The sequence below is a fragment of the Oncorhynchus mykiss genome, chromosome 19 (assembly GCF_013265735.2).
Source record: "Oncorhynchus mykiss isolate Arlee chromosome 19, USDA_OmykA_1.1, whole genome shotgun sequence".
In the NCBI taxonomy this organism is placed as follows: Eukaryota; Metazoa; Chordata; class Actinopteri; order Salmoniformes; family Salmonidae; genus Oncorhynchus; species Oncorhynchus mykiss.
Window position 1 is genome coordinate 62,318,275 of NC_048583.1, and position 27,351 is coordinate 62,345,625.

Here is a 27,351-nt window from a genome sequence, read left to right on the forward strand (position 1 = left end):
CCCCATCGTCTCTCTAACGTTTGTCCCCATCGTCTCTCTGTCTCTCTAATGTTTGTCCCCATCGTCTCTCTAACGTTTGTCCCCATCGTTTCTCTGTCTCTCTAACGTTTGTCCCCATCGTCTCTCTAACGTTTGTCCCCATCGTCTCTCTAACGTTTGTCCCCATCGTTTCTCTGTCTCTCTAACGTTTGTCCCCATCGTTTCTCTGTCTCTCTAACGTTTGTCCCCATCATCTCTCTGTTTCTCTAACGTTTGTCCCCATCGTCTCTCTAACGTTTGTCCCCATCGTCTCTCTAACGTTTGTCCCCCCTCGTCTCTCTAACGTTTGTCTCTCTGTCTCCCAGGTGCAGCTGCAGGTGCACCCCAACCTGTCAGCCACAGAGGGCGCTCTGCAGCACATCGAAGAGCTCATCCTGCAGCTGCTCAACATGCTGTGTGTGGCCCAGCCGCGCTCTGTACAGGACGTGGAGGTGAGGATACCTGGTCGCTATGCTGTAATGTTGATACCTGGTCGCTATGCTGTAATGTTGATACCTGGTCGCTATGCTGTAATGTTGATACCTGGTCGCTATGCTGTAATGTTGATACCTGGTCGCTATGCTGTAATGTTGATACCTGGTCGCTATGCTGTAATGTTGATACCTGGTCGCTATGCTGTAATGTTGATACCTGGTCGCTATGCTGTAATGTTGATACCTGGTCGCTATGCTGTAATGTTGATACCTGGTCGCTATGCTGTAATGTTGATACCTGGTCGCTATGCTGTAATGTTGATACCTGGTCGCTATGCTGTAATGTTGATACCTGGTCGCTATGCTGTAATGTTGATACCTGGTCGCTATGCTGTAATGTTGATACCTGGTCGCTATGCTGTAATGTTGATACCTGGTCGCTATGCTGTAATGTTACGGGCAATTCCACGACAACAGAAGCACACTTGGACTCACTTTTAACATGTATCAAATCATACAACTTGTATGTAGAGTTGTATGTAGACTTGTATGTAGAGTTTGAACATCACAGTGTAAAATAGTAACAGTTCAGTACAACACAGAAAGGTAAGAGGTCGGCGCTGAAATTTATATTTATCAGAGTTTAACACTCCTTCAAACACGTTAAGGCACGTCACAAAAACCACCGTACAACTATATCACAACGTCCGTGCATGTTGTGGCTGGCTTGTGTGTGTCTTTCTTCACAGTCCATGTTGTTCCATAAGATATCGTTTATTTTTTTAAATCTTGATTTTTACTGCTGTCGTGAGTTACCTGATGTGGAATAGAGGTTCCATGTCGTACTGTACATTTCTTTCTTATCCGCTTGGCTTCCCCGGTGATTTTACCCGCGCCCCGCCAGGTGTTACCCGCGCCCCGCCAGGTGTTACCCGCTCCCCGCCAGGTGTTACCCGCTCCCCGCCAGGTGTTACCCGCTCCCCGCCAGGTGTTACCCGCTCCCCGCCAGGTGTTACCCGCGCCCCGCCAGGTGTTACCCGCTCCCCGCCAGGTGTTACCCGCGCCCCGCCAAGTGTTACCCGCGCCCCGCCAAGAGACATATAAAATGGTATCCATGAGTTCATCTCTGAGGGAAGGAGGGAGGGAGGGAGGGAGAGAGGGAGAGAGGGAGGGAGGGAGGGAGAGAGAGAGACGCAAGCAGAATTAGGCCAATATCCACTAATAATAAAAATTCAAGAGCTGTGCAAAGAAAAGAGCCCCCTCATCCAGCTGGTCCTGGTCCTGAGTTCACTAACCTGTTCTACTAACACACTGAAGCCTCAGTCCCCTCATCCAGCTGGTCCTGAGTTCACAAACCTGTTCTACTAACACACTGAAGCCTCAGTCCCCTCATCCAGCTGGTCCTGGTCCTGAGTTCACTAACCTGTTCTACTAACACACTGAAGCCTCAGTCCCCTCATCCAGCTGGTCCTGAGTTCACAAACCTGTTCTACTAACACACTGAAGCCTCAGTCCCCTCGTCCAGCTGGGGCTGAGTTCACTAACCTGTTCTACTGACACACTGAAGCCTCAGTCCCCTCGTCCAGCTGGGGCTGAGTTCACTAACCTGTTCTACTAACACACTGAAGCCTCAGTCCCCTCATCCAGCTGGTCCTGGTCCTGAGTTCACAAACCTGTTCTACTAACACACTGAAGCCTCAGTCCCCTCATCCAGCTGGTCCTGGGGCTGAGTTCACTAACCTGTTCTACTAACACACTGAAGCCTCAGTCCCCTCATCCAGCTGGTCCTGGGGCTGAGTTTACTAACCTGTTCTACTAACACACTGAAGCCTCAGTCTCCTCATCCAGCTGGTCCTGGGGCTGAGTTCACTAACCTGTTCTACTAACACACTGAAGCCTCAGTCTCCTCATCCAGCTGGTCCTGGGGCTGAGTTCACTAACCTGTTCTACTAACACACTGAAGCCTCAGTCCCCTCATCCAGCTGGTCCTGGGGCTGAGTTTACTAACCTGTTCTAGTAACACACTGAAGCCTCAGTCCCCTCATCCAGCTGGTCCTGGGGCTGAGTTCACTAACCTGTTCTACTGACACACTGAAGCCTCAGTCCCCTCATCCAGCTGGTCCTGGTCCTGAGTTCACAAACCTGTTCTACTGACACACTGAAGCCTCAGTCCCCTCATCCAGCTGGTCCTGGTCCTGAGTTCACAAACCTGTTCTACTGACACACTGAAGCCTCAGTCCCCTCATCCAGCTGGTCCTGGTCCTGAGTTCACAAACCTGTTCTACTGACACACTGAAGCCTCAGTCCCCTCATCCAGCTGGTCCTGAGTTCACAAACCTGTTCTACTGACACACTGAAGCCTCAGTCCCCTCATCCAGCTGGTCCTGAGTTCACAACCCTGTTCTACTGACACACTGAAGCCTCAGTCCCCTCATCCAGCTGGTCCTGAGTTCACAAACCTGTTCTACTAACACACTGAAGCCTCAGTCCCCTCATCCAGCTGGTCCTGAGTTCACTAACCTGTTCTACTAACACACTGAAGCCTCAGTCCCCTCATCCAGCTGGTCCTGGGGCTGAGTTCACAAACCTGTTCTACTGACACTCTGAAGCCTCAGTCCCCTCATCCAGCTGGTCCTGAGTTCACAAACCTGTTCTACTAACACACTGAAGCCTCAGTCCCCTCATCCAGCTGGTCCTGGGGCTGAGTTCACAAACCTGTTCTACTGACACTCTGAAGCCTCAGTCCCCTCATCCAGCTGGTCCTGAGTTCACAAACCTGTTCTACTAACACACTGAAGCCTCAGTCCCCTCATCCAGCTGGTCCTGAGTTCACAAACCTGTTCTACTAACACACTGAAGCCTCAGTCCCCTCATCCAGCTGGTCCTGAGTTCACAAACCTGTTCTACTAACACACTGAAGCCTCAGTCCCCTCATCCAGCTGGGGCTGAGTTCACAAACCTGTTCTACTGACACACTGAAGCCTCAGTCCCCTCATCCAGCTGGTCCTGAGTTCACAAACCTGTTCTACTAACACACTGAAGCCTCAGTCCCCTCATCCAGCTGGTCCTGAGTTCACTAACCTGTTCTACTAACACACTGAAGCCTCAGTCCCCTCATCCAGCTGGTCCTGGGGCTGAGTTCACAAACCTGTTCTACTAACACACTGAAGCCTCAGTCCCCTCATCCAGCTGGGACTGAGTTCACAAACCTGTTCTACTAACACACTGAAGCCTCAGTCCCCTCATCCAGCTGGGACTGAGTTCACAAACCTGTTCTACTGACACACTGAAGCCTCAGTCCCCTCATCCAGCTGGGACTGAGTTCACAAACCTGTTCTACTGACACACTGAAGCCTCAGTCCCCTCATCCAGCTGGTCCTGGTCCTGAGTTTACAAACCTGTTCTACTAACACACTGAAGCCTCAGTCCCCTCATCCAGCTGGGGCTGAGTTCACAAACCTGTTCTACTGACACACTGAAGCCTCAGTCCCCTCATCCAGCTGGGACTGAGTTCACTAACCTGTTCTACTAACACACTGAAGCCTCAGTCCCATCATCCAGCTGGGGCTGAGTTCACAAACCTGTTCTACTAACACACTGAAGCCTCAGTCCCATCATCCAGCTGGGGCTGAGTTCACAAACCTGTTCTACTAACACACTGAAGCCTCAGTCCCCTCATCCAGCTGGTCCTGAGTTCACTAACCTGTTCTACTAACACACTGAAGCCTCAGTCCCCTCATCCAGCTGGTCCTGGGGCTGAGTTCACAAACCTGTTCTACTAACACACTGAAGCCTCAGTCCCCTCATCCAGCTGGGACTGAGTTCACAAACCTGTTCTACTAACACACTGAAGCCTCAGTCCCCTCATCCAGCTGGGACTGAGTTCACAAACCTGTTCTACTGACACACTGAAGCCTCAGTCCCCTCATCCAGCTGGGACTGAGTTCACAAACCTGTTCTACTGACACACTGAAGCCTCAGTCCCCTCATCCAGCTGGTCCTGGTCCTGAGTTCACAAACCTGTTCTACTAACACACTGAAGCCTCAGTCCCCTCATCCAGCTGGGGCTGAGTTCACAAACCTGTTCTACTGACACACTGAAGCCTCAGTCCCCTCATCCAGCTGGGACTGAGTTCACAAACCTGTTCTACTAACACACTGAAGCCTCAGTCCCCTCATCCAGCTGGTCCTGGGGCTGAGTTCACAAACCTGTTCTACTAACACACTGAAGCCTCAGTCCCCTCATCCAGCTGGTCCTGGGGCTGAGTTCACAAACCTGTTCTACTAACACACTGAAGCCTCAGTCCCCTCATCCAGCTGGGGCTGAGTTCACAAACCTGTTCTACTGACACACTGAAGCCTCAGTCCCCTCATCCAGCTGGTCCTGAGTTCACAAACCTGTTCTATTAACACACTGAAGCCTCAGTCCCCTCATCCAGCTGGTCCTGGGGCTGAGTTCACAAACCTGTTCTACTGACACACTGAAGCCTCAGTCCCCTCATCCAGCTGGGACTGAGTTCACAAACCTGTTCTACTGACACACTGAAGCCTCAGTCCCCTCATCCAGCTGGTCCTGGTCCTGAGTTCACAAACCTGTTCTACTAACACACTGAAGCCTCAGTCCCCTCATCCAGCTGGGGCTGAGTTCACAAACCTGTTCTACTGACACACTGAAGCCTCAGTCCCCTCATCCAGCTGGGACTGAGTTCACTAACCTGTTCTACTAACACACTGAAGCCTCAGTCCCATCATCCAGCTGGGGCTGAGTTCACAAACCTGTTCTACTAACACACTGAAGCCTCAGTCCCATCATCCAGCTGGGGCTGAGTTCACAAACCTGTTCTACTAACACACTGAAGCCTCAGTCCCCTCATCCAGCTGGTCCTGAGTTCACTAACCTGTTCTACTAACACACTGAAGCCTCAGTCCCCTCATCCAGCTGGTCCTGGGGCTGAGTTCACAAACCTGTTCTACTAACACACTGAAGCCTCAGTCCCCTCATCCAGCTGGGACTGAGTTCACAAACCTGTTCTACTAACACACTGAAGCCTCAGTCCCCTCAACCAGCTGGGACTGAGTTCACAAACCTGTTCTACTGACACACTGAAGCCTCAGTCCCCTCATCCAGCTGGGACTGAGTTCACAAACCTGTTCTACTGACACACTGAAGCCTCAGTCCCCTCATCCAGCTGGTCCTGGTCCTGAGTTCACAAACCTGTTCTACTAACACACTGAAGCCTCAGTCCCCTCATCCAGCTGGGGCTGAGTTCACAAACCTGTTCTACTGACACACTGAAGCCTCAGTCCCCTCATCCAGCTGGGACTGAGTTCACAAACCTGTTCTACTAACACACTGAAGCCTCAGTCCCCTCATCCAGCTGGTCCTGGGGCTGAGTTCACAAACCTGTTCTACTAACACACTGAAGCCTCAGTCCCCTCATCCAGCTGGGGCTGAGTTCACAAACCTGTTCTACTGACACACTGAAGCCTCAGTCCCCTCATCCAGCTGGTCCTGAGTTCACTAACCTGTTCTATTAACACACTGAAGCCTCAGTCCCCTCATCCAGCTGGTCCTGGGGCTGAGTTCACAAACCTGTTCTACTGACACACTGAAGCCTCAGTCCCCTCATCCAGCTGGTCCTGAGTTCACAAACCTGTTCTATTAACACACTGAAGCCTCAGTCCCCTCATCCAGCTGGTCCTGGTGCTGAGTTCACAAACCTGTTCTACTGACACACTGAAGCCTCAGTCCCCTCGTCCAGCTGGGGCTGAGTTCACAAACCTGTTCTACTAACACACTGAAGCCTCAGTCCCCTCATCCAGCTGGTCCTGGGGCTGAGTTCACAAACCTGTTCTACTGACACACTGAAGCCTCAGTCCCCTCGTCCAGCTGGGGCTGAGTTCACTAACCTGTTCTACTAACACACTGAAGCCTCAGTCCCCTCATCCAGCTGGTCCTGGGGCTGAGTTCACAAACCTGTTCTACTGACACACTGAAGCCTCAGTCCCCTCGTCCAGCTGGGGCTGAGTTCACTAACCTGTTCTACTGACACACTGAAGCCTCAGTCCCCTCATCCAGCTGGTCCTGGGGCTGAGTTCACAAACCTGTTCTACTGACACACTGAAGCCTCAGGTTTCAAAGACCTCTCTGATGAGGATAGGCTGCCCGTCCTGTTGGGGGAGGACGCAGAGAGCTGTGGGTTGGCAGCGCACTACATTGCTGCATGTCATAAGATGAGGGACAGTGTCTTACAGACCAATCAACCTGCACATGTCCTCTACTGTATGCTCATTGTTATTGTTGAATGTATGGTTATTTTGACCCTTGGTTATTGTTACTGTATGGTTATTTTGACCCTTGGTTATTGTTGAATGTGTTGGTTATTTTGACCCTTGGTTATTGTTACTGTATGGTTATTTTGACCCTTGGTTATTGTTGAATGTGTTGGTTATTTTGACCCTTGGTTATTGTTATTGTTACTGTCTGGTTATTTTGACCCTTGGTTATTGTTAATGTATGGTTATTTTGACCCTTGGTTATTGTTGAATGTGTTGGTTATTTTGACCCTTGGTTATTGTTACTGTCTGGTTATTTTGACCCTTGGTTATTGTTACTGTCTGGTTATTTTGACCCTTGGTTATTGTTACTGTTGAATGTATGGTTATTTTGACCCTTGGTTATTGTTGAATGTGTTGGTTATTTTGACCCTTGGTTATTGTTACTGTCTGGTTATTTTGACCCTTGGTTATTGTTAATGTATGGTTATTTTGACCCTTGGTTATTGTTGAATGTATGGTTATTTTGACCCTTGGTTATTGTTACTGTCTGGTTATTTTGACCCTTGGTTATTGTTAATGTATGGTTATTTTGACCCTTGGTTATTGTTACTGTATGGTTATTTTGACCCTTGGTTATTGTTACTGTCTGGTTATTTTGACCCTTGGTTATTGTTAATGTATGGTTATTTTGACCCTTGGTTATTGTTATTGTTGAATGTATGGTTATTTTGACCCTTGGTTATTGTTACTGTATGGTTATTTTGACCCTTGGTTATTGTTACTGTCTGGTTATTTTGACCCTTGGTTATTGTTGAATGTGTTGGTTATTTTGACCCTTGGTTATTGTTACTGTTGAATGTATGGTTATTTTGACCCTTGGTTATTGTTAATGTATGGTTATTTTGACCCTTGGTTATTGTTACTGTCTGGTTATTTTGACCCTTGGTTATTGTTAATGTATGGTTATTTTGACCCTTGGTTATTGTTGAATGTGTTGGTTATTTTGACCCTTGGTTATTGTTACTGTCTGGTTATTTTGACCCTTGGTTATTGTTACTGTCTGGTTATTTTGACCCTTGGTTATTGTTACTGTCTGGTTATTTTGACCCTTGGTTATTGTTGAATGTGTTGGTTATTTTGACCCTTGGTTATTGTTACTGTATGGTTATTTTGACCCTTGGTTATTGTTACTGTTGTCCCGTTGGCAATTTGAGTCTCATTTTAATTTATTTTTATATTGTAAATATCCTAAATAAAGTTTGACAATATGGACATTGTTACGTCATGACAATAAAGCAAATTGAATTGAATTGAATTGAGAAAGAGAGTGGGAAAGAGAGAGAGACAAAAATAAATAGAGAGAGAGATAGAGAGGGAAAGAGAGACATAAATAGCGAGAGAGAGAAAGAGAGAGAGACATAAATAGAGAGAGAGAGAGAAAGAGAGAGGCAGAGAGCGAGAGAGAGAGGCAGAGAGCGAGAGAGAGAGGCAGAGAGAGAGAGGCAGAGAGCGAGAGAGAGAGAGGCAGAGAGAGAGAGAGAGGCAGAGAGCGAGAGAGAGAGAGGCAGAGAGCGAGAGAGAGAGAGGCAGAGAGCGAGAGAGAGAGAGGCAGAGAGCGAGAGAGAGAGAGGCAGAGAGAGAGAGGCAGAGAGCGAGAGAGAGAGAGGCAGAGAGCGAGAGAGAGAGAGGCAGAGAGCGAGAGAGAGAGAGGCAGAGAGCGAGAGAGAGAGGGGCAGAGAGCGAGAGAGAGGGGCAGAGAGCGAGAGAGAGAGGGGCAGAGAGCGAGAGAGAGAGGGGCAGAGAGCGAGAGAGAGAGGGGCAGAGAGAGAGAGGGGCAGAGAGCGAGAGAGAGAGAGGCAGAGAGCGAGAGAGAGAGAGGCAGAGAGCGAGAGAGAGAGAGGCAGAGAGCGAGAGAGAGAGAGGCAGAGAGCGAGAGAGAGAGAGAGAGGCAGAGAGAGGCAGAGAGAGAGAGGCAGAGAGCGAGGCAGAGAGAGAGAGGCAGAGAGCGAGAGAGAGAGAGGCAGAGAGCGAGAGAGAGAGGGGCAGAGAGCGAGAGAGAGGGGCAGAGAGCGAGAGAGAGAGGGGCAGAGAGAGAGAGGGGCAGAGAGCGAGAGAGAGAGGGGCAGAGAGCGAGAGAGAGAGAGGCAGAGAGCGAGAGAGAGAGAGGCAGAGAGCGAGAGAGAGAGGCAGAGAGCGAGAGAGAGAGAGGCAGAGAGCGAGAGAGAGAGAGGCAGAGCGAGAGAGAGAGAGGCAGAGAGAGAGAGGCAGAGGCAGGCAGAATGAGAGAGAGAGAGGGGCAGAGAGAGGCAGAGGCAAGTGGAGGGAGAGAGAGAGGCAGGCGGACTGAGAGGCGGAGGCAGGCAACTGTGGTTTGTGACTGTTATGATTGCGTGGTAATTGCGTTAACCAATTTGGTAACGGAATTAAGAGTGACGAGAATTACTTCTGTGAACTTCTGTGAACTTTCAACCCTCGTGAGGGAGGGAAATGTGAAAATATCATAAAGAAGAATTATGTCACTCATTGAAAGCCCGTCTAACAAAACGGTGGATCTGTTCTACGTGTCCTATTTCTATGCTTCCTTAAACAAGTATTTCTACTTCCTCTCCCACTGTCCAATCAGGAGCGGGTCCAGAAGACTTTCCCCCACCCCATAGATAAATGGGCCATAGCTGACGCCCAGTCAGCCATCGAGAAGAGGAAGAGGAGGAACCCCCTACTGCTCCCTGTGGATAAGATACACCCTCTACTCAAGGTACAGGTCTTAGTCCCACCAGGATTATTTACCTTCCTTCTGCAATGCACTGATGAAACGACCACCTGTCCTTATTCAGGCCCTCATTTAATACATCCTGGTTGGGGGGTTCTGTCCTCATTTATTCCCTCCTGATTCCGGGAATCCTCCAACCAGGATTTCTAGAATCCTCCCACCAGGATTTCTAGAATCCTCCCACCAGGATTTCTAGAATCCTCCCACCAGGATTTCTAGAATCCTCCCACCAAGATTTCTAGAATCCTCCCACCAGGATTTCTAGAATCCTCCCACCAGGATTTCTAGAATCCTCCCACCAGGATTTCTAGAATCCTCCAACCAGGATTTCTAGAATCCTCCAACCAGGATTTCTAGAATCCTCCCACCAGGATTTCTAGAATCCTCCCACCAGGATTTCTAGACTCCTCCCACCAGGATTTCTAGAATCCTCCCACCAGGATTTCTAGAATCCTCCCACCAGGATTTCTAGACTCCTCCAACCAGGATTTCTAGACTCCTCCAACCAGGATTTCTAGACTCCTCCCACCAGGATTTCTAGACTCCTCCCACCAGGATTTCTAGACTCCTCCCACCAGGATTTCTAGACTCCTCCCACCAGGATTTCTAGACTCCTCCCACCAGGATTTCTAGACTCCTCCCACCAGGATTTCTAGAATCCTCCAACCAGGACATTGTCTGTGATTTTGCAACTGTATTTCTGCCTCTTCCCCTGCTGTTTGTCCCGTCAACAGGAGGTGCTGGGTTATAAGATAGACTACCACGTCTGCCTCTACATCGTGGCGGTTCTAGAGTACATATCAGCTGACATCCTGAAGCTAGCAGGAAACTACGTTGGTAACATCAGACACTATGAGATCAGCCAGCAAGACATCAAGGTGTCCATGTGTGCAGACAAGGTAGGAAACCCCCCGTCTGTCTGTCTCTCTGTGTCCGTCTGTCTGTCTCTCTGTGTCCGTCTGTCTGTCTGTCTGTCTCTTTGTCTGTCTATCTCTTTGTCTGTCTATCTCTTTGTCTGTCTATCTCTTTGTCTGTCTCTTTGTCTGTCTATCTCTTTGTCTGTCTATCTCTTTGTCTGTCTATCTCTTTGTCTGTCTATCTCTTTGTCTATCTCTTTGTCTGTCTATCTCTTTGTCTGTCTATCTCTTTGTCTGTCTGTCTCTTTGTCCGTCTGTCTGTCTGTCTGTCTCTTTGTCTGTTTGTCTCTTTGTCTGTCTATCTCTTTGTCTGTCTATCTCTTTGTCTGTCTATCTCTTTGTATCATTGTCTGCCTCTGAATCAACCCTCAATGCCAATCCACTCCAAAGTAGGTAATTATTTCGAAGGTATTCAGAAGGTGTTCACACCCCTACAGTGCCTTCAGAAGGTGTTCACACCCCTACAGTGCCTTCAGAAGGTATTCACACCCCTACAGTGCCTTCAGAAGGTATTCACACCCCTACAGTGCCTTCATTCACACCCCTACAGTGCCTTCAGAAGGTATTCAGACCCCTACAGTGCCTTCAGAAGGTATTCACACCCCTACAGTGCCTTCAGAAGGTATTCACACCCCTACAGTGCCTTCAGAAGGTATTCAGACCCCTACAGTGCCTTCAGAAGGTATTCACACCCCTACAGTGCCTTCAGAAGGTATTCAGACCCCTACAGTGCCTTCAGAAGGTATTCAGACCCCTACAGTGCCTTCAGAAGGTATTCAGACCCCTACAGTGCCTTCAGAAGGTATTCAGACCCCTACAGTGCCTTCAGAAGGTGTTCACACCCCTACAGTGCCTTCAGAAAGTATTCACACCCCTACAGTGCCTTCAGAAAGTATTCACACCCCTTGACTTTTTCCAAATGTTGTTGTGTTACAGCCTGAATTTAAAATGGATGAAATTAAGATTTTGTTTCACTGGCCTACACACAATACCCCAATAATGTAAAAGTGGAAATGTGTTTTTAGAAATGTTTACAAATTAATTAAAACTGAAATGTCTTGAGTCAATAAGTATTCAATCCCTTTGTTAAGTCAAGTCTAAATAAGTTCAGGAGTAAAAATGTGCTTAACAAGTCACATAATTATTTGCATGGACTCACTCTGTGTGCAATAATAGTGTTTAACATGATTTTTGAATGACTACCTCATCTCTGTACCCCCCACACATACAATTATCTGTAAGGTCCCTCAGTCGAAGTAGTGAATTTCAAACACAGATTCAACCACAAAGACCAGGGAGGTTTTCCACTGCTTCGCAAAGAAGGCCACCGATTGGTTGAAGGGTAAAAAATTTTTTTTTTTAAAAAGAAGCAAACATTGAATATTTCTTTGAGCATGGTGAAGTTATTAACTACACCCAGTCACTACAAAGATACAGGCGTCCTTTCTAACCCCTGTTGCCAGAGGGGGAGGGAAACCCCTTCAGGGATTTCACCATGAGGCCATTGTTGACTTTTTAAAGCAGTTAAGAGTTGTAATGGCTCAACAACGTAGAAGTTACTCCACACTTCTAACCTAAATGACAAGAGTGAAAAGAAAACATGCCACCTGTTTGCAACAAGGACATAAAGTAAAATTGCAAAGAAATTATTTTGATGTCCTAAACACAAAGTGTTATGCAACTTCAACACAGTACCACTTCATATTTGCAAGCATGGTGCTGGCTGTATCATGTTATGGGTATGCTTGTCATCGGCAAGGACTAGGGAGTTTTTAGGAATAGAGCTAATAAGCACAGGCAAAGTCCCAGAGGAAAACCTGGTTCAGTCTGTTTTCCAACAGATATTGGGGAAATTAGTTCACCGTTCAGCGGGACAATGAGCTAAAACACAAGGCCAAGTATACACTGGAGTTGCTGACCAAGAAGACAGTGAATGTTCCTGAGTGGCCAAGTTACAGTTTTGACTTAAATCGGCTTGAAAATCTAATGGCAAAACTTGAAAATGGCTGTCTAGCAATGATCAACAACCAACTTGAAATGTTGTACACAATCCAGGGTGTGCGAAATCTCTTGGAGACCTTACTCAGAAAGAGTCACAGCTGTAATCACTGTCAAAGAGGACTCTGACATGTATTGACTCGGGTGTGAATTCTTATGGAAATACAGATATTTCTGTGTTTCATATTCAATAAATCTGCTACAATTTCTAAAAACATGTATTTGCTTTGTCATTATAGGGGTATTGTGTGATGGGGGATTTTATTTAATCCATTTTGAATTCAGGCTGTAACACAACAAAATGTGGATTAAGTCAAGGGGTCTGAATACTTTCTGAAGGCACTGTGAGCTGGTTGACTTGGTAACCTGTCTCTCTGTGTGTCCGTACCAGATGTTTATGGATGTGTTTTGACCAACGATGTCTCTGTCTCAGGTCCTAATGGACATGTTTGACCAGGACGAGGACATCGGTCTGGTGTCTCAGTGTACGGAGGAGCCTTCGTCGTCGGGGGAGCTGACCTACGACGACCTGGTGCGCCTGGAGATTGCAGAGGAGCGCCAGTACCTGCGGGAGCTCGACCTCATCATCAAGGTGTTCCGACATCACTTCCTGTTCAACAACAAGATCTTTACGCCTCAGGTGAGAACAGTGAAACAGGTTAATGAACACCTTTTATGAACAGTTTATAAAACGGCAGTCATCTTACACAGTAGCCGACATAACACGGCAGACTGCTTACCAAACAGTTTATTTTGACCACATAGCAAAGCAACCGTTTGCAGTGTGAGACCATGTTACCCCGGCAACAAAACCGAAGAATGTCACTCAAACAGAAGAGGGAAGTAACAAAGAGTCGCTGACCAACAACCAAAATGAAACCGGTGTTTTTTTTTATTTTTAGGAGGGGCTCTGAAAGACACTCATGGGGGGGGTGTCCCCCTAAATCTGCCCAACAACAACTGGGACCTAAAAGACACCCACCCTGAGCTCCCACTAAATCTGCCCAAGAAGAGGCAAACAAAAGAAAAAACAAAACACCAGACTTAAAGACAGGAAATAAACCAAAAAAGGTGGAGCCAAACAGAAACGGAGAAGATCAGATAAAGGATTGTTTTTTCTAGAAATGAACATAGCGAGAGGCAACTAAAGGTGTTGACCTTCCACAGATATCAAGACCCCTGGAGCACTGGGCCAGCTGCTCTTTTAATAGCACCTGGGCCAGCACAGGTGAAACACATACTGACTAACAAGGTCATAAGAATCGGAGGGCCCTAAATGCTAACGAGCTACGAGCGCTCAAGTCCAACCTCAAAACATAAATGGAAAAAGACAAGACCTGTGAAAGACCATTTGAACTGAGCAGCTGTAGTCAGCTGACTGGCTTATCTGCCCTGCAGCTGTAGTCAGCTGACTGGCTTATCTGCCCTGCAGTTGTAGTCAGCTGACTGGCTTATCTGCCCTGCAGTTGTAGTCAGCTGACTGGCTTATCTGCCCTGCAGCTGTAGTCAGCTGACTGGCTTATCTGCCCTGCAGCTGTAGTCAGCTGACTGGCTTATCTGCCCTGCAGCTGTAGTCAGCTGACTGGCTTATCTGCCCTGCAGCTGTAGTGTGAAAACTCTGACTTCATAAGCTGACGTGGCGACAGACACGGTGGTATTGGGGTTTGGTGGCGACAGACACGGTGGTATTGGGGTTTGGTGGTATTGGGGTTTGGTGGTGACAGACACGGTGGTATTGGGGTTTGGTGGCGACAGACACGGTGGTATTGGGGTTTGGTGGTATTGGGGTTTGGTGGTGACAGACACGGTGGTATTGGGGTTTGGTGCCGACAGACACGGTGGTATTGGGGTTTGGTGCCGACAGACACGGTGGTATTGGGGTTTGGTGCCGACAGACACGGTGGTATTGGGGTTTGGTGACGACAGACACGGTGACTGGTGGTATTGGGGTTTGGTGCCGACAGACACGGTGGTATTGGGGTTTGGTGACGACAGACACGGTGACTGGTGGTATTGGGGTTTGGTGCCGACAGACACGGTGGTATTGGGGTTTGGTGACGACAGACACGGTGACTGGTGGTATTGGGGTTTGGTGCCGACAGACACGGTGGTATTGGGGTTTGGTGGTGACAGACACGGTGGTATTGGGGTTTGGTGGTGACAGACATGGTGGTATTGCGGTTTAGTGGTATTGGGGTTTGGTGGTGACAGACACGGTGGTATTGGGGTTTGGTGGCGACAGACACGGTGGTATTGCGGTTTAGTGGTATTGCGGTTTAGTGGTATTGGGGTTTGGTGGTGACAGACACGGTGGTATTGGGGTTTGGTGGTTGGTGGTATTGGGGTTTGGTGGTATTGCGGTTTAGTGGTATTGGGGTTTGGTGGTGACAGACACGGTGGTATTGGGGTTTGGTGGTGACAGACACGGTGGTATTGGGGTTTGGTGGTGACAGACACGGTGGTATTGGGGTTTGGTGGTGACAGACACGGTGTTATTGGGGTTTGGTGGTGACAGACACGGTGGTATTGGGGTTTGGTGGTGACAGACACGGTGGTATTGGGGTTTGGTGGTGACAGACACGGTGGTATTGGGGTTTGGTGGTGACAGACACGGTGGTATTGGGGTTTGGTGGTGACAGACACGGTGGTATTGGGGTTTGGTGGTGACAGACACGGTGGTATTGGGGTTTGGTGGTATTGGGGTTTGGTGGTGACAGACACGGTGGTATTGCGGTTTGGTGGTGACAGACACGGTGGTATTGGGGTTTGGTAGCCACAGACATGGCAGTATTGGGGTTTGGTGGCCATAGATGAATAGACTGACGAGTTTCAGAGGAAAGGTCTTTGTTTCTGGCCATTTTGAGCCTGTAATTGAACCCACAAATGCTGATTCTCCAGATACTCAACTACTCTAAAGAAGGTCAGTTTTATTGCTTCTTTAATCAGACAACAGTTTTCAGCTGTGCTAACATAATTGCAAAAGGGTTTTCTAATGATCAATTAGTCTTTTAAAATGATAAACTTGGATTAGCTAACACAATGTGCCATAGGAACACAGGAGTGATGGTTCCTGATAATGGGCCTCTGTACGCCTATGTAGATATTTAATAAAATAATCTGCCGTTTCCAGCTACAAGAGTCATTTACAACGTTAACAATGTCTACACTGTATTTCTGATCAATTTGATGTTATTTTAAATTATGAAAAAAAGTGTTTTTCTTTTAAAAACAAGGACATTTCTAAGTGACCCCAAACTTTTGTGTGTGTGTGTGTGTGTGTGTGTGTGTGTGTGTGTGTTTTATATATATATATTGGTCATTTAGTGTATGTGGACACCTGTTCGTCGAACATCTCATTCTAAATGAATTAATATGGAGTCTAATCATTAATATGGAGTCTCATCATTAATATGGAGTCTCATCATTAATATGGAGTCTCATCATTAATATGGAGTCTCATCATTAATATGGAGTCTCATATGGAGTCTCATCATTAATATGGAGTCTCATCATTAATATGGAAAATTATTTGCTTTACTGCTATAACAGCCTCCACTCTTCCGGGAAGGCTTTCCACTAGATGTTGGAACGTTGCTGCTATAACAGCCTCCACTCTTCTAGGAAGGCTTTCCACTAGATGTTGGAACATTGCTGCTATAACAGCCTCCACTCTTCTAGGAAGGCTTTCCACTAGATGTTGGAACATTGCTGCTATAACAGCCTCCACTCTTCTGGGAAGGCTTTCCACTAGATGTTGGAACATTGCTGCTATAACAGCCTCCACACTTCTGGGAAGGCTTTCCACTAGATGTTGGAACATTGCTGCTATAACAGCCTCCACTATTCTGGGAAGGCTTTCCACTAGATGTGGGAACATTGTCATGCTGAAACAGGAAAGGGTTTTCCCCAAACTGTTGTCACAAAGTTGGAAGCACAGAATCTTCTAGAATGTCATTGTATGCTGTGGTGTTAAGATTTCCCTTCACTGGAACTAAGGGGCCTAGCCCGAACCATGTAAAAACAGCCCCCACCAAACTTTACAGTTGGCGCTATGCACTGGGGCAGGTAGCGTTCTCCCGGCACCCGCCAAACCCAGATTCGTCCGTCAGACTGCCAAATGGTGAAGCGTGATTCATCTAACCGTCATTTGGTTAAACTGGCCGCCCTTGAGCTGATGGGGAGGAGCTTTGTGATGGGAGGAGCTTTGTGATGGGAGGAGCTTTGTGATGGGAGGAGCTTTGTGATGGGAGGAGCTTTGTGATTGGAGGAGCTTTGTGATGGGAGGAGCTTTGTGATGGGGAGGAGCTTTGTGATGGGGAGGAGCTGTGTGATGGGGAGGAGCTTTGTGGTGGGGAGGAGCTTTGTGATGGGGAGGAGCTTTGTGATGGGGAGGAGCTTTGTGGTGGGAGGAGATTTTGATCTATACTAGAGATGTGAGGTGAGCTAAAGAAGGGGAGGATGACCCCTGCTGGGAGCTTGTCGTGAATGGCCCTCCCTCTTCCTTTGTTCTCTGGCCACTGTGGCTGTGCTCCTCTTCAGCACCATTCCCCCCCCCCCGTTATCATCATTAATCTGGATGCATTCAAAATCCCAAATACATAAATACATAATCTATACACATTAAAAACAACCGTTGACATTGAGGTTAAAAGAAAGTGTGCTTGTTCATTCATTTACCTAGCTCATTTTTTGCAATGAATCATAGCAAATCCAAAATTGAATCGTTTGACAGGAATGAACCGGGCAGTGATTTTAAAAGTAGCCTGGTCCCAGATCTGATTGTGATGGGGGGTTTTTCAACTACATTGGTCTTTGTCATTGCGTGACACAAACAGATCTGGGACCAGTGGTTCCTTCGTAGATGGTTTCCATGTTCAGCTGACATTGGGATGGTTTGTGTCACTGAAGACGTATTGTTGTAAATCGCTCCGAATTATAGCATCTGCTAAATGACTCAAATGAATACAAATCTGCTAAATGACTCAAATGAATCAACTCTGCTCAAGGACTAAAATGAATCAGATCTGCTCAAGGACTAAAATGAATCAAATCTGCTAAAGGACTAAAATGAATCAAATCTGCTCAAGGACTGAAATGAATCAAATCTGTTCAAGGACTAAAATGAATCAAATCTGCTAAATGAATCAAATCTGTTGAAGAACTAAAATGAATCAAATCTGCTAAATGAATCAAATCTGTTGAAGAACTAAAATGAATCAAATCTGTTAAATTAATCAAATCTGTTAAATGACTAAAATTAATCAACTCTGCTAAAGCACTAAAATGTGTGAAATGTGTAAGTGAAGTATTGCTCCCCCCCACCCCCCCCCCCCCCTTGTAAGTCACATCTCTCCCTCTCTGCTTGCAGGATGTGGAGGTGATTTTCAGTAACATCTTGGACATCCATGAGTTGACGGTCAAGCTGCTGGGCCTGATCGAAGATGCAGTGGAGATGACCGCTGACGGTAGTCCACATCCTCTGGTGGGCAGCTGCTTCGAGGACCTGGCAGAGGTAGGACATAGATATATACACACACTCACACACACACACCTCTAAACTCACACACACACACACCTCTAAACTCACACACACACACACCTCTAAACTCACACACACACACCTCTAAACTCACACACACACACACACCTCTAAACTCACACACACACACACACCTCTAAACTCACACACACACACACACCTCTAAACTCACACACACACACATCTAAACACACACACACATCTAAACTCACACACACACACACACACACCTAAACTCACACACACACCCCTAAACTCACACACACACACACACACCCCTAAACTCACACACACACCTAAACTCACACACACACACACCTAAACTCACACACACACACACACACACACACCTAAACTCACACACACCTAAACTCACACCTAAACTCACACACACACCTCTAAACACACACACACACCTCCGGCTGCTGCTGCCATGAGCCCTCATCCTGATGAGGTGTATAATATGATCCACACCCCTGTCCCTTATGTCCAGTCAGAAACCTTACGGCCCAGTGACACAGTCCAACCTTTATCCCTATTGTGTCATAACTGATCCCATTACCTCTATTCTGTCATAACTGATCCCATTACCTCTATTCTGTCATAACTGATCCCTCTACCTCTATTCTGTCATAACTGATCCCTCTACCTCTATTCTGTCATAACTGATCCCTCTACCTCTATTCTGTCATAACTGATCCCTTTACCTCTATTCTGTCATAACTGATCCCATTACCTCTATTCTGTCATAACTGATCCCTTTACCTCTATTCTGTCATAACTGATCCCATTACCTCTATTCTGTCATAACTGATCCCTTTACCTCTATTCTGTCATAACTGATCCCATTACCTCTATTCTGTCATAACTGATCCCATTACCTATATTCTGTCATAACTGATCCCTCTACCTCTATTCTGACATAACTGATCCCATTACCTCTCTTCTGCCATAACTGATCCCATTACCTCTATTGTGTCATAACTGATCCCTCTACCTCTATTCTGTCATAACTGATCCCTCTACCTCTATTCTGACATAACTGATCCCATTACCTCTATTCTGTCATAACTGATCCCTCTACCTCTATTCTGACATACCTGATCCCTCTACCTCTATTCTGCCATAACTGATCCCTTTACTTCTATTCTGTCATAACTGATCCCTCTACCTCTATTCTGTCATAACTGATCCCTCTACCTCTATTCTGTCATAACTGATCCCTCTACCTCTATTCTGTCATAACTGATCCCTCTACCTCTATTCTGTCATAACTGATCCCATTACCTCTATTCTGCCATAACTGATCCCTCTACCTCTATTCTGTCATAACTGATCCCTCTACCTCTATTCTGTCATAACTGATCCCTCTACCTATATTCTGTCATAACTGATCCCTCTACCTCTATTCTGTCATAACTGATCCCTCTACCTCTAATCTGTCATAACTGATCCCTCTACCTCTATTCTGTCATAACTGATCCCTCTACCTCTATTCTGTCATAACTGATCCCTCTACCTCTATTCTGTCATAACTGATCCCTTTACCTCTATTCTGTCATAACTGATCCCATTACCTCTATTCTGTCATAACTGATCCCTCTACCTCTATTCTGTCATAACTGATCCCATTACCTCTATTCTGTCATAACTGATCCCTCTACCTCTATTCTGTCATAACTGATCCCTCTACCTCTATTCTGACATAACTGATCCCATTACCTCTATTCTGTCATAACTGATCCCTCTACCTCTATTCTGTCATAACTGATCCCAAAAGCCCTCTGCCCTATGAAGTCTTCATGTAAAAAACAACATGTTTTTACCAAGCTGTCTTGCACATCTCTGCTAGAAGGCCTTCAGTTGATTGTATGCCTCTATGTACTACACCCCCAACCCAACTCCCCAGTAAGTCATAGTAGTCAGCTTCTTTAACTCTTCCGTTAACTGTCTCTTTCAACTCCAGGAGCAGGCGTTTGACCCATACGAGACCCTGTCTCAGGACATCCTGTCCAGGCAGTTCCACGAGCACTTCAGCAGTCTGATGGCCCGGCCTACTGTAGGACTATACTTCCAGGTAAGGATAAGTTTCACCTCACTTGCACACACAGATCTTGATTGTATTCATAATTTTTTTATTTTTTTTATTTGCGTTGTTTGTAACTTATTTTTAAACGTATTTTGTACATAATGTTGCCGCTACCGTCTCTTATGACCGAAAATAACTTCTGGACATCAGGACTGTGATTACTCACCACGGACTGGCAAAATCCTATTTTTTCCTTTAACGAGCCCGACGTGAATTATATACTGCTTTCTCGGGAACAGGCCCACATCCCCGTCATTTGCGTGAAGAGAAGGTAGCGAAAAAGGGGCAAGTGGGCGGGTTGCCTTCTGAGAATTCGTAGGCGATCGAATAAATCCCCACATCCTTCCATTCTGCTAGCAAACGTGCAATCTTTGGAAAATAAAATAGATGACCTACGCGGAAGATTAAACTACCAACGGGACATTCAAAACTGTAATATCTTAAGCTTCACGGAGTCCTGGCTGAACGACGACATTATCAACATACAGCTAGCTGGCTGTTATACACTGTACCGGCAGGATAGAACAGCAGCGTCTGGTAAGACAAGGGGCGGTGGACTATGTATTTTTGTAAATAACAGCTGGTGCACGATATCTAAGGAGGTCTGGAGGTTTTGCCTGAGGTAGAATATCTCATGATAAGCTGTAGACCACACTATCTACCTAGAGAGTTTTCATCTGTATTTTTCGTAGCTGTTTACATACCACCACAGACTGAGGCTGGCACTAAGACCAAACTGAAGGAGCTGTATTCCGCCATAAGCAAACAGGAAACTGCTCACCCAGAGGCAGCGCTCCTAGTGGCCGGGGACTTTAATGCAGGGAAACTTAAATCCGTCTAACCAAATTTCTACCAGCATGTTAAATGTGCAACCAGATGGAAAACTCACCTTTATTCCGCACACAGATGTGTACAAAGCTCTCACTCGCCATCCATTTGGCAAATCTGACCATAATTCTCTGAAGCTGGAGACTCATATCTCCCTCACTAGCTTTAAGCACCAGCTGTCCGAGCAGCTCACAGATCACTGCACCCGTACATATTAGATATGACACATTTTATCAGTGCATAAAGCATTGAAACATGATGTTACCGATTTGTAATCTTATTTGTTGTTGTTTACTGGACGTTACATATTGATGATGACTTTTGGAGTACTTAGCATAGCAATCTAGAGCCACTACCTGTTCCAGGTGCCGGACACGCCCCTGGTAACCTCGCAGGAAGTGATCCGGTGTACGCAATAGGTGTCCTACCCATCGGGTCCCGCCAAATTCTGGTGGGCACCAGTCGTGTGTGCCCAAGAGCCTGGCAGCTGTTTATCAGGTTTGCCCTGTTCAGAGGACTGGTGTGGTAGAAGGTGTAGAGCCCACTGAGGAGGTCTTCTACTTTCTGAAACATCACGTTGGACCAGATGGCAGTCAGAGAAGGTCAGTTCAAGGCGGTGTGCCATACAGGGGATGCCGATGATGTTGGGCCCTGTTTCCCTTCAGCCAGCTGACCACACCATTCTTGGCTCTAGTCATCACAGCAGCTCCATCTGTTCCCAGAGCGACCAACTTGCTCCCCCACTCATTAAAACACTCCCTCCACGATGGCACTGATGGTGTTGGTTATGTGTGCCACGTCTGCCTTCTCAACTGACTTGATGCCAGTAAACTTCGACTCCGATCTTGCCCCTTGTGACAGAATCTGACATAAACTAACAAACTCCTCTTTCACTGAACTGTCTGTGGAGCCATCTGCCATCTGTCATGATGGAGAGATGTGGTGTTTTTTCAGATTATCTCCGATGTTGTTTCTCTCCACCTCTGAAATATGGTGCATAAACTCTTCGGCCTGCTTCTCATTTCTATATGTTGAGCCCACAGTGATTCCTTTTTTTTTCTCTCTCTCTCAAACTGGAAAAAAATCTAACATTTCAAATTAATTCAATAATAATTTAATATACAATCATGTTTATCCAATATAGCTGGTATTTGATTGTGCTAAATTAGCCTTCTACTGGTGATGTCACAATGCTTTTTTAAATGTAAACAGAATCTGGAGACAAACATTTAAAATAGAATGTTCCAGAGCCATAGGAAAACATGGAGATCCATGTCAGCATCAGTAGGCCAATCATTTTATGGTATTTATACATTATTTTGAGGTGAACTGAAACTTATCAAGAGATGAGAAATAACCTCCAATACTGGATCACGTTTGCTCAGTAGACTTGCAAAAAAACTAGCTACGAAAGTACTCGTCTAGCTACAAGACTAACCAACATTTTCACTTACTCACACTTCCACTCCCAAGTCAGAAAGTGGTCTCGCCTTCTTGCCAAGGGCATGTACAGTCCTAAATAGTATCTTCATCATCTCCGTGCTGGTCTGCTCTGACGTTGCTGTTAGCGCCGTCGCAGAGGGTGTCAAGAGGAGAGGCTCCGATTGAGCCCGGGACACAGAGACACGCAGGCAATGTGACACTTTGCTGTGTTCATGGTCACAAATTATTTCCGATGACAAAATGAGTTGTTTCTGGGCTTTTATCTTCAGCATACTGGCGACACACAGAACTACTCATCACCACAGCCTCAGCATCATACTGTAGCCAGCCTCTTGAACTACTAATCACCACAGCCTCCGCATCATACTGTAGCCAGCCTCTTGAACTACTCATCACCACAGCCTCCGCATCATACTGTAGCCAGCCTCTTGAACTACTCATCACCACAGCCTCCGCATCATACTGTAGCCAGCCTCTTGAACTACTCATCACCACAGCCTCCGCATCATACTGTAGCCAGCCTCTTGAACTACTCATCACCACAGCCTCCGCATCATACTGTAGCCAGCCTCTTGAACTACTCATCACCACAGCCTCCGCATCATACTGTAGCCAGCCTCTTGAACTGCTCATCACCACAGCCTCCGCATCATACTGTAGCCAGCCTCTTGAACTACTCATCACCACAGCCTCAGCATCATACTGTAGCCAGCCTCTTGAACTACTAATCACCACAGCCTCCGCATCATACTGTAGCCAGCCTCTTGAACTACTCATCACCACAGCCTCCGCATCATACTGTAGCCAGCCTCTTGAACTACTCATCACCACAGCCTCCGCATCATACTGTAGCCAGCCTCTTGAACTACTCATCACCACAGCCTCCGCATCATACTGTAGCCAGCCTCTTGAACTACTCATCACCACAGCCTCCGCATCATACTGTAGCCAGCCTCTTGAAACTCCTTTATCTCCAAACCTCCATTTCTCAAACAAAAGAAATGTATGTCCTCCTTTTCGCCGGTGGGGTTTTCGTTTCCAAAGGTTGGCTTACTCCAGGTAAATGTCGCCACATAACAGCTATTTTAAGGAACGGTAGCTAGCAGCAGACCCGTGGCAAGTGAGCGATGAGGAGTAGACGATGTCCCGTACGGTAAACAGTGCCGCGAAGCTAGGAGCATGAGAGACGGTCTGTGGCTGGCAAACACACTAAGACAGTCGTGAAGAGGGCACGACAAAGCCTATTCCCCCGCAGGAGACTGAAAAGATTTGGCATGGGTCCTCAGAACCTCAAAAGGTTTTACAGCTGCACCATCGAGAGCATCCTGACCGGTTGCATCACTGCCTGGTATGACAACTGCTTGGCCTCTGACCGCAAGGTGCTAGAGAGGGTAATGCATATGGCCCAGTACATCACTGGGGCCAAGCTTCCTGCCATCCAGGACCTCTATACCAGGCGGTGTCAGAGGAAGTCCCTAAAAATTGGCAAAGACTCCAGCCACCCCAGTCATAGACTGTTCTCTCTGCTACCGCACGGCAAGTGGTACCGGAGCACCAAGTCTAGGTCCAAGATGCTTCTAGACAGCTTCTACCCCCAAACCATAAGACTCCTGAACATCTAATCAAATGGCTACCCAGACTATTTGCATTGTCCCCCCCCCTTTTATACCACTGCTACTCTCTGTTGTTATCATCTATGCATAGACACTTTAATAACTCTACCTACATGTACATATTACCTCAATTAACTGGTGCCCCTGCACATTGACTCTGTACTGGTACCCCCTATATATAGCCTCCACATTGACTCTGCACCGGTACCCCCTGTATATAGCCTCCACATTGACTCTGTACCGTAATACCCTGTATATAGCCTCCACATTGACTCTGTACCGGTACCGCCTGTATATAGCCTCCACATTGACTCTGTACCGGTACCCCCTGTATATAGCCTCCACATTGACTCTGTACCGTAATACCCTGTATATAGCCTCCACATAGACTCTGTACCGTAATACCCTGTATATAGCCTCCACATTGACTCTGTATCGGTACCCCCTGTATATAGTCTCCACATTGACTCTGTACCGGTACCCCCTGTATATAGCCTCCACATTGACTCTGTACTGGTCCCCCCTGTATATAGCCTCCACATTGACTCTGTACCGGTACCCCCTGTATATAGCCTCCACATTGACTCTGTACTGGTACCCCCTGTATATTGCCTCCACATTGACTCTGTACTGGTACCCCCTGTATATAGCCTCCACATTGACTCTGTACCGTAATACCCTGTATATAGCCTCCACATAGACTCTGTACCGTAATACCCTGTATATAGCCTCCACATTGACTCTGTACCGTAACACCCTGTATATAGCCTCCACATAGACTCTGTACCGTAATACCCTGTATATACCCTCCACATTGACTCTGTATCGGTACCCCCTGTATATAGCCTCCACATTGACTCTGTATCGGTACCCCCTGTATATAGCCTCCACATTGACTCTGTACCGTAACACCCTGTATATAGCCTCCACATTGACTCTGTACTGGTACCCCCTGTATATAGCCTCCACATTGACTCTGTACCGGTACCCCCTGTATATAGCCTCCACATTGACTCTGTACTGGTACCCCCTGTATATTGCCTCCACATTGACTCTGTACTGGTACCCCCTGTATATAGCCTCCACATTGACTCTGTACTGGTACACCCTGTATAAAGTCTCGCTATTGTTATTTTACTGCTGCTTGTGACTTTTATTTCTTATTCATATTTGTATTTATTTTTGAACTGCATTGTTGGTTAGGGGCTCGTAAAGTAAGCATTTCACCTGTTGTGTTTGGCTCATGTGACTAATAAAATGTGATTTGATTTGATTTGATCACTCACTGCACACCGATACTGGACAATGACATAGTGGAAAATGCATGACTGCTCTAATGTATTTCCCAAGTAAGGATCTTTCAAATCTTTGTCACATGTTTAGTGTAGTGTCATGCCTGGTCGTCAGGGCTGTCTGTTTGGTCGTCAGGGCTGTCTGGCTGCTCGCCAGTCTGGCTGGTTGTCAGGGCTGTCCGGCTGGTCGTCAGGGCTGTCTGTTTGGTCGTCAGGGCTGTCTGGCTGGTCGCCAGTCTGGCTGGTCGTCAGGGCTGTCTGGCTGTTCGTCAAGGCTGTGGCTGGTTGTCAGGGCTGTCTGTCTGGTCGTCAGGGCTGTGGCTGGTCGTCAGGGCTGTCTGTCTGGTCGTCAGGGCTGTCTGTCTGGTCGTCAGGGCTGTCTGTCTGGTCGTCAGGGCTGTCTGTCTGGTCGTCAGGGCTGTCTGTTTGGTCGTCAGGGCTGTCTGTCTGGTCGTCAGGGCTGTCTGTCTGGTCGTCAGGGCTGTGTTTGGTCGTCGGCTGTCTGTCTGGTCGTCAGGGCTGTCTGTCTGGTCGTCAGGGCTGTCTGTTTGGTCGTCAGGGCTGTCTGTCTGGTCGTCAGGGCTGTCTGTCTGGTCGTCAGGGCTGTCTGTCTGGTCGTCAGGGCTGTCTGTTTGGTCGTCAGGGCTGTCTGTTTGGTCGTCAGGGCTGTCTGGCTGGTCGCCAGTCTGTCTGGTCGTCAGGGCTGTCTGGCTGTTCGTCAAGGCTGTGGCTGGTTGTCAGGGCTGTCTGTCTGGTCGTCAGGGCTGTCTGTCTGGTCGTCAGGGCTGTCTGTCTGGTCGTCAGGGCTGTCTGTTTGGTCGTCAGGGCTGTCTGTCTGGTCGTCAGGGCTGTCTGTCTGGTCGTCAGGGCTGTCTGTCTGGTCGTCAGGGCTGTCTGTCTGGTCGTCAGGGCTGTCTGTCTGGTCGTCAGGGCTGTCTGGCTGGTCGTCAGGGCTGTCTGTTTGGTCGTCAGGGCTGTCTGGCTGGTCGCCAGTCTGGCTGGTCGTCAGGGCTGTCTGTTTGGTCGTCAGGTCTGTCTGGTCGTCAGGGCTGTCTGTCTGGTCGTCAGGGCTGTCTGTCTGGTCGTCAGGGCTGTCTGTCTGGTCGTCAGGGCTGTCTGTCTGGTCGTCAGGGCTGTCTGTCTGGTCGTCAGGGCTGTCTGTTTGGTCGTCAGGGCTGTCTGTCTGGTCGTCAGGGCTGTCTGTCTGGTCGTCAGGGCTGTCTGTCTGGTCGTCAGGGCTGTCTGTCTGGTCGTCAGGGCTGTCTGTCTGGTCGTCAGGGCTGTCTGTCTGGTCGTCAGGGCTGTCTGTCTGGTCGTCAGGGCTGTCTGGCTGGTCGTCAGGGCTGTCTGTTTGGTCGTCAGGGCTGTCTGGCTGGTCGCCAGTCTGGCTGGTCGTCAGGGCTGTCTGTTTGGTCGTCAGGTCTGCCTGGTCGTCAGGGCTGTCTGCCTGGTCGTCAGGGCTGTCTGCCTTGTCGTCAGGGCTGTCTGCCTTGTCGTCAGGGCTGTCTGCCTGGTCGTCAGGGCTGTCTGTTTGGTCGTCAGGGCTGTCTGTCTGGTCGTCAGGGCTGTCTGTTTGGTCGTCGGCTGTCTGTCTGGTCGTCAGGGCTGTCTGTCTGGTCGTCAGGGCTGTCTGTTTGGTCGTCAGGGCTGTCTGTTTGGTCGTCAGGGCTGTCTGTCTGGTCGTCAGGGCTGTGTTTGGTCGTCGGCTGTCTGTCTGGTCGTCAGGGCTGTCTGTCTGGTCGTCAGGGCTGTCTGTCTGGTCGTCAGGGCTGTCTGTCTGGTCGTCAGGGCTGTCTGTCTGGTCGTCAGGGCTGTCTGCCTGGTCGTCAGGGCTGTCTGCCTGGTCATCAGGGCTGTCTGTCTGGTCGTCAGGGCTGTCTGTCTGGTCGTCAGGGCTGTCTGTCTGGTCGTCAGGGCTGTCTGCCTGGTCGTCAGGGCTGTCTGTCTGGTCGTCAGGGCTGTCTGTCTGGTCGTCAGGGCTGTCTGTCTGGTCGTCAGGGCTGTCTGTCTGGTCGTCAGGGCTGTCTGTTTGGTCGTCAGGGCTGTCTGTCTGGTCGTCAGGGCTGTCTGTCTGGTCATCGGGGCTGTCTGTTTGGTCGTCGGGGCTGTCTGTCTGGTCGTCGGGGCTGTC

General features: G+C 47.9%; 1 protein-coding gene across 1 annotated transcript in view; it reads left to right on the plus strand.

Moving 5' to 3' along the window:
• The window catches only part of sos2 (son of sevenless homolog 2 (Drosophila)), a 103,407-nt gene that overhangs the window by 42,164 nt on the left and 33,892 nt on the right, over positions 1-27,351 (plus strand). The window contains exons 2-7 of the mRNA XM_036955323.1: positions 345-470; positions 9,355-9,486; positions 10,236-10,400; positions 12,850-13,056; positions 17,785-17,928; positions 19,922-20,032. Coding sequence (XP_036811218.1) covers positions 345-470; positions 9,355-9,486; positions 10,236-10,400; positions 12,850-13,056; positions 17,785-17,928; positions 19,922-20,032 — 885 coding nt within the window. The remainder of the gene's footprint in view (positions 1-344; positions 471-9,354; positions 9,487-10,235; positions 10,401-12,849; positions 13,057-17,784; positions 17,929-19,921; positions 20,033-27,351) is intronic.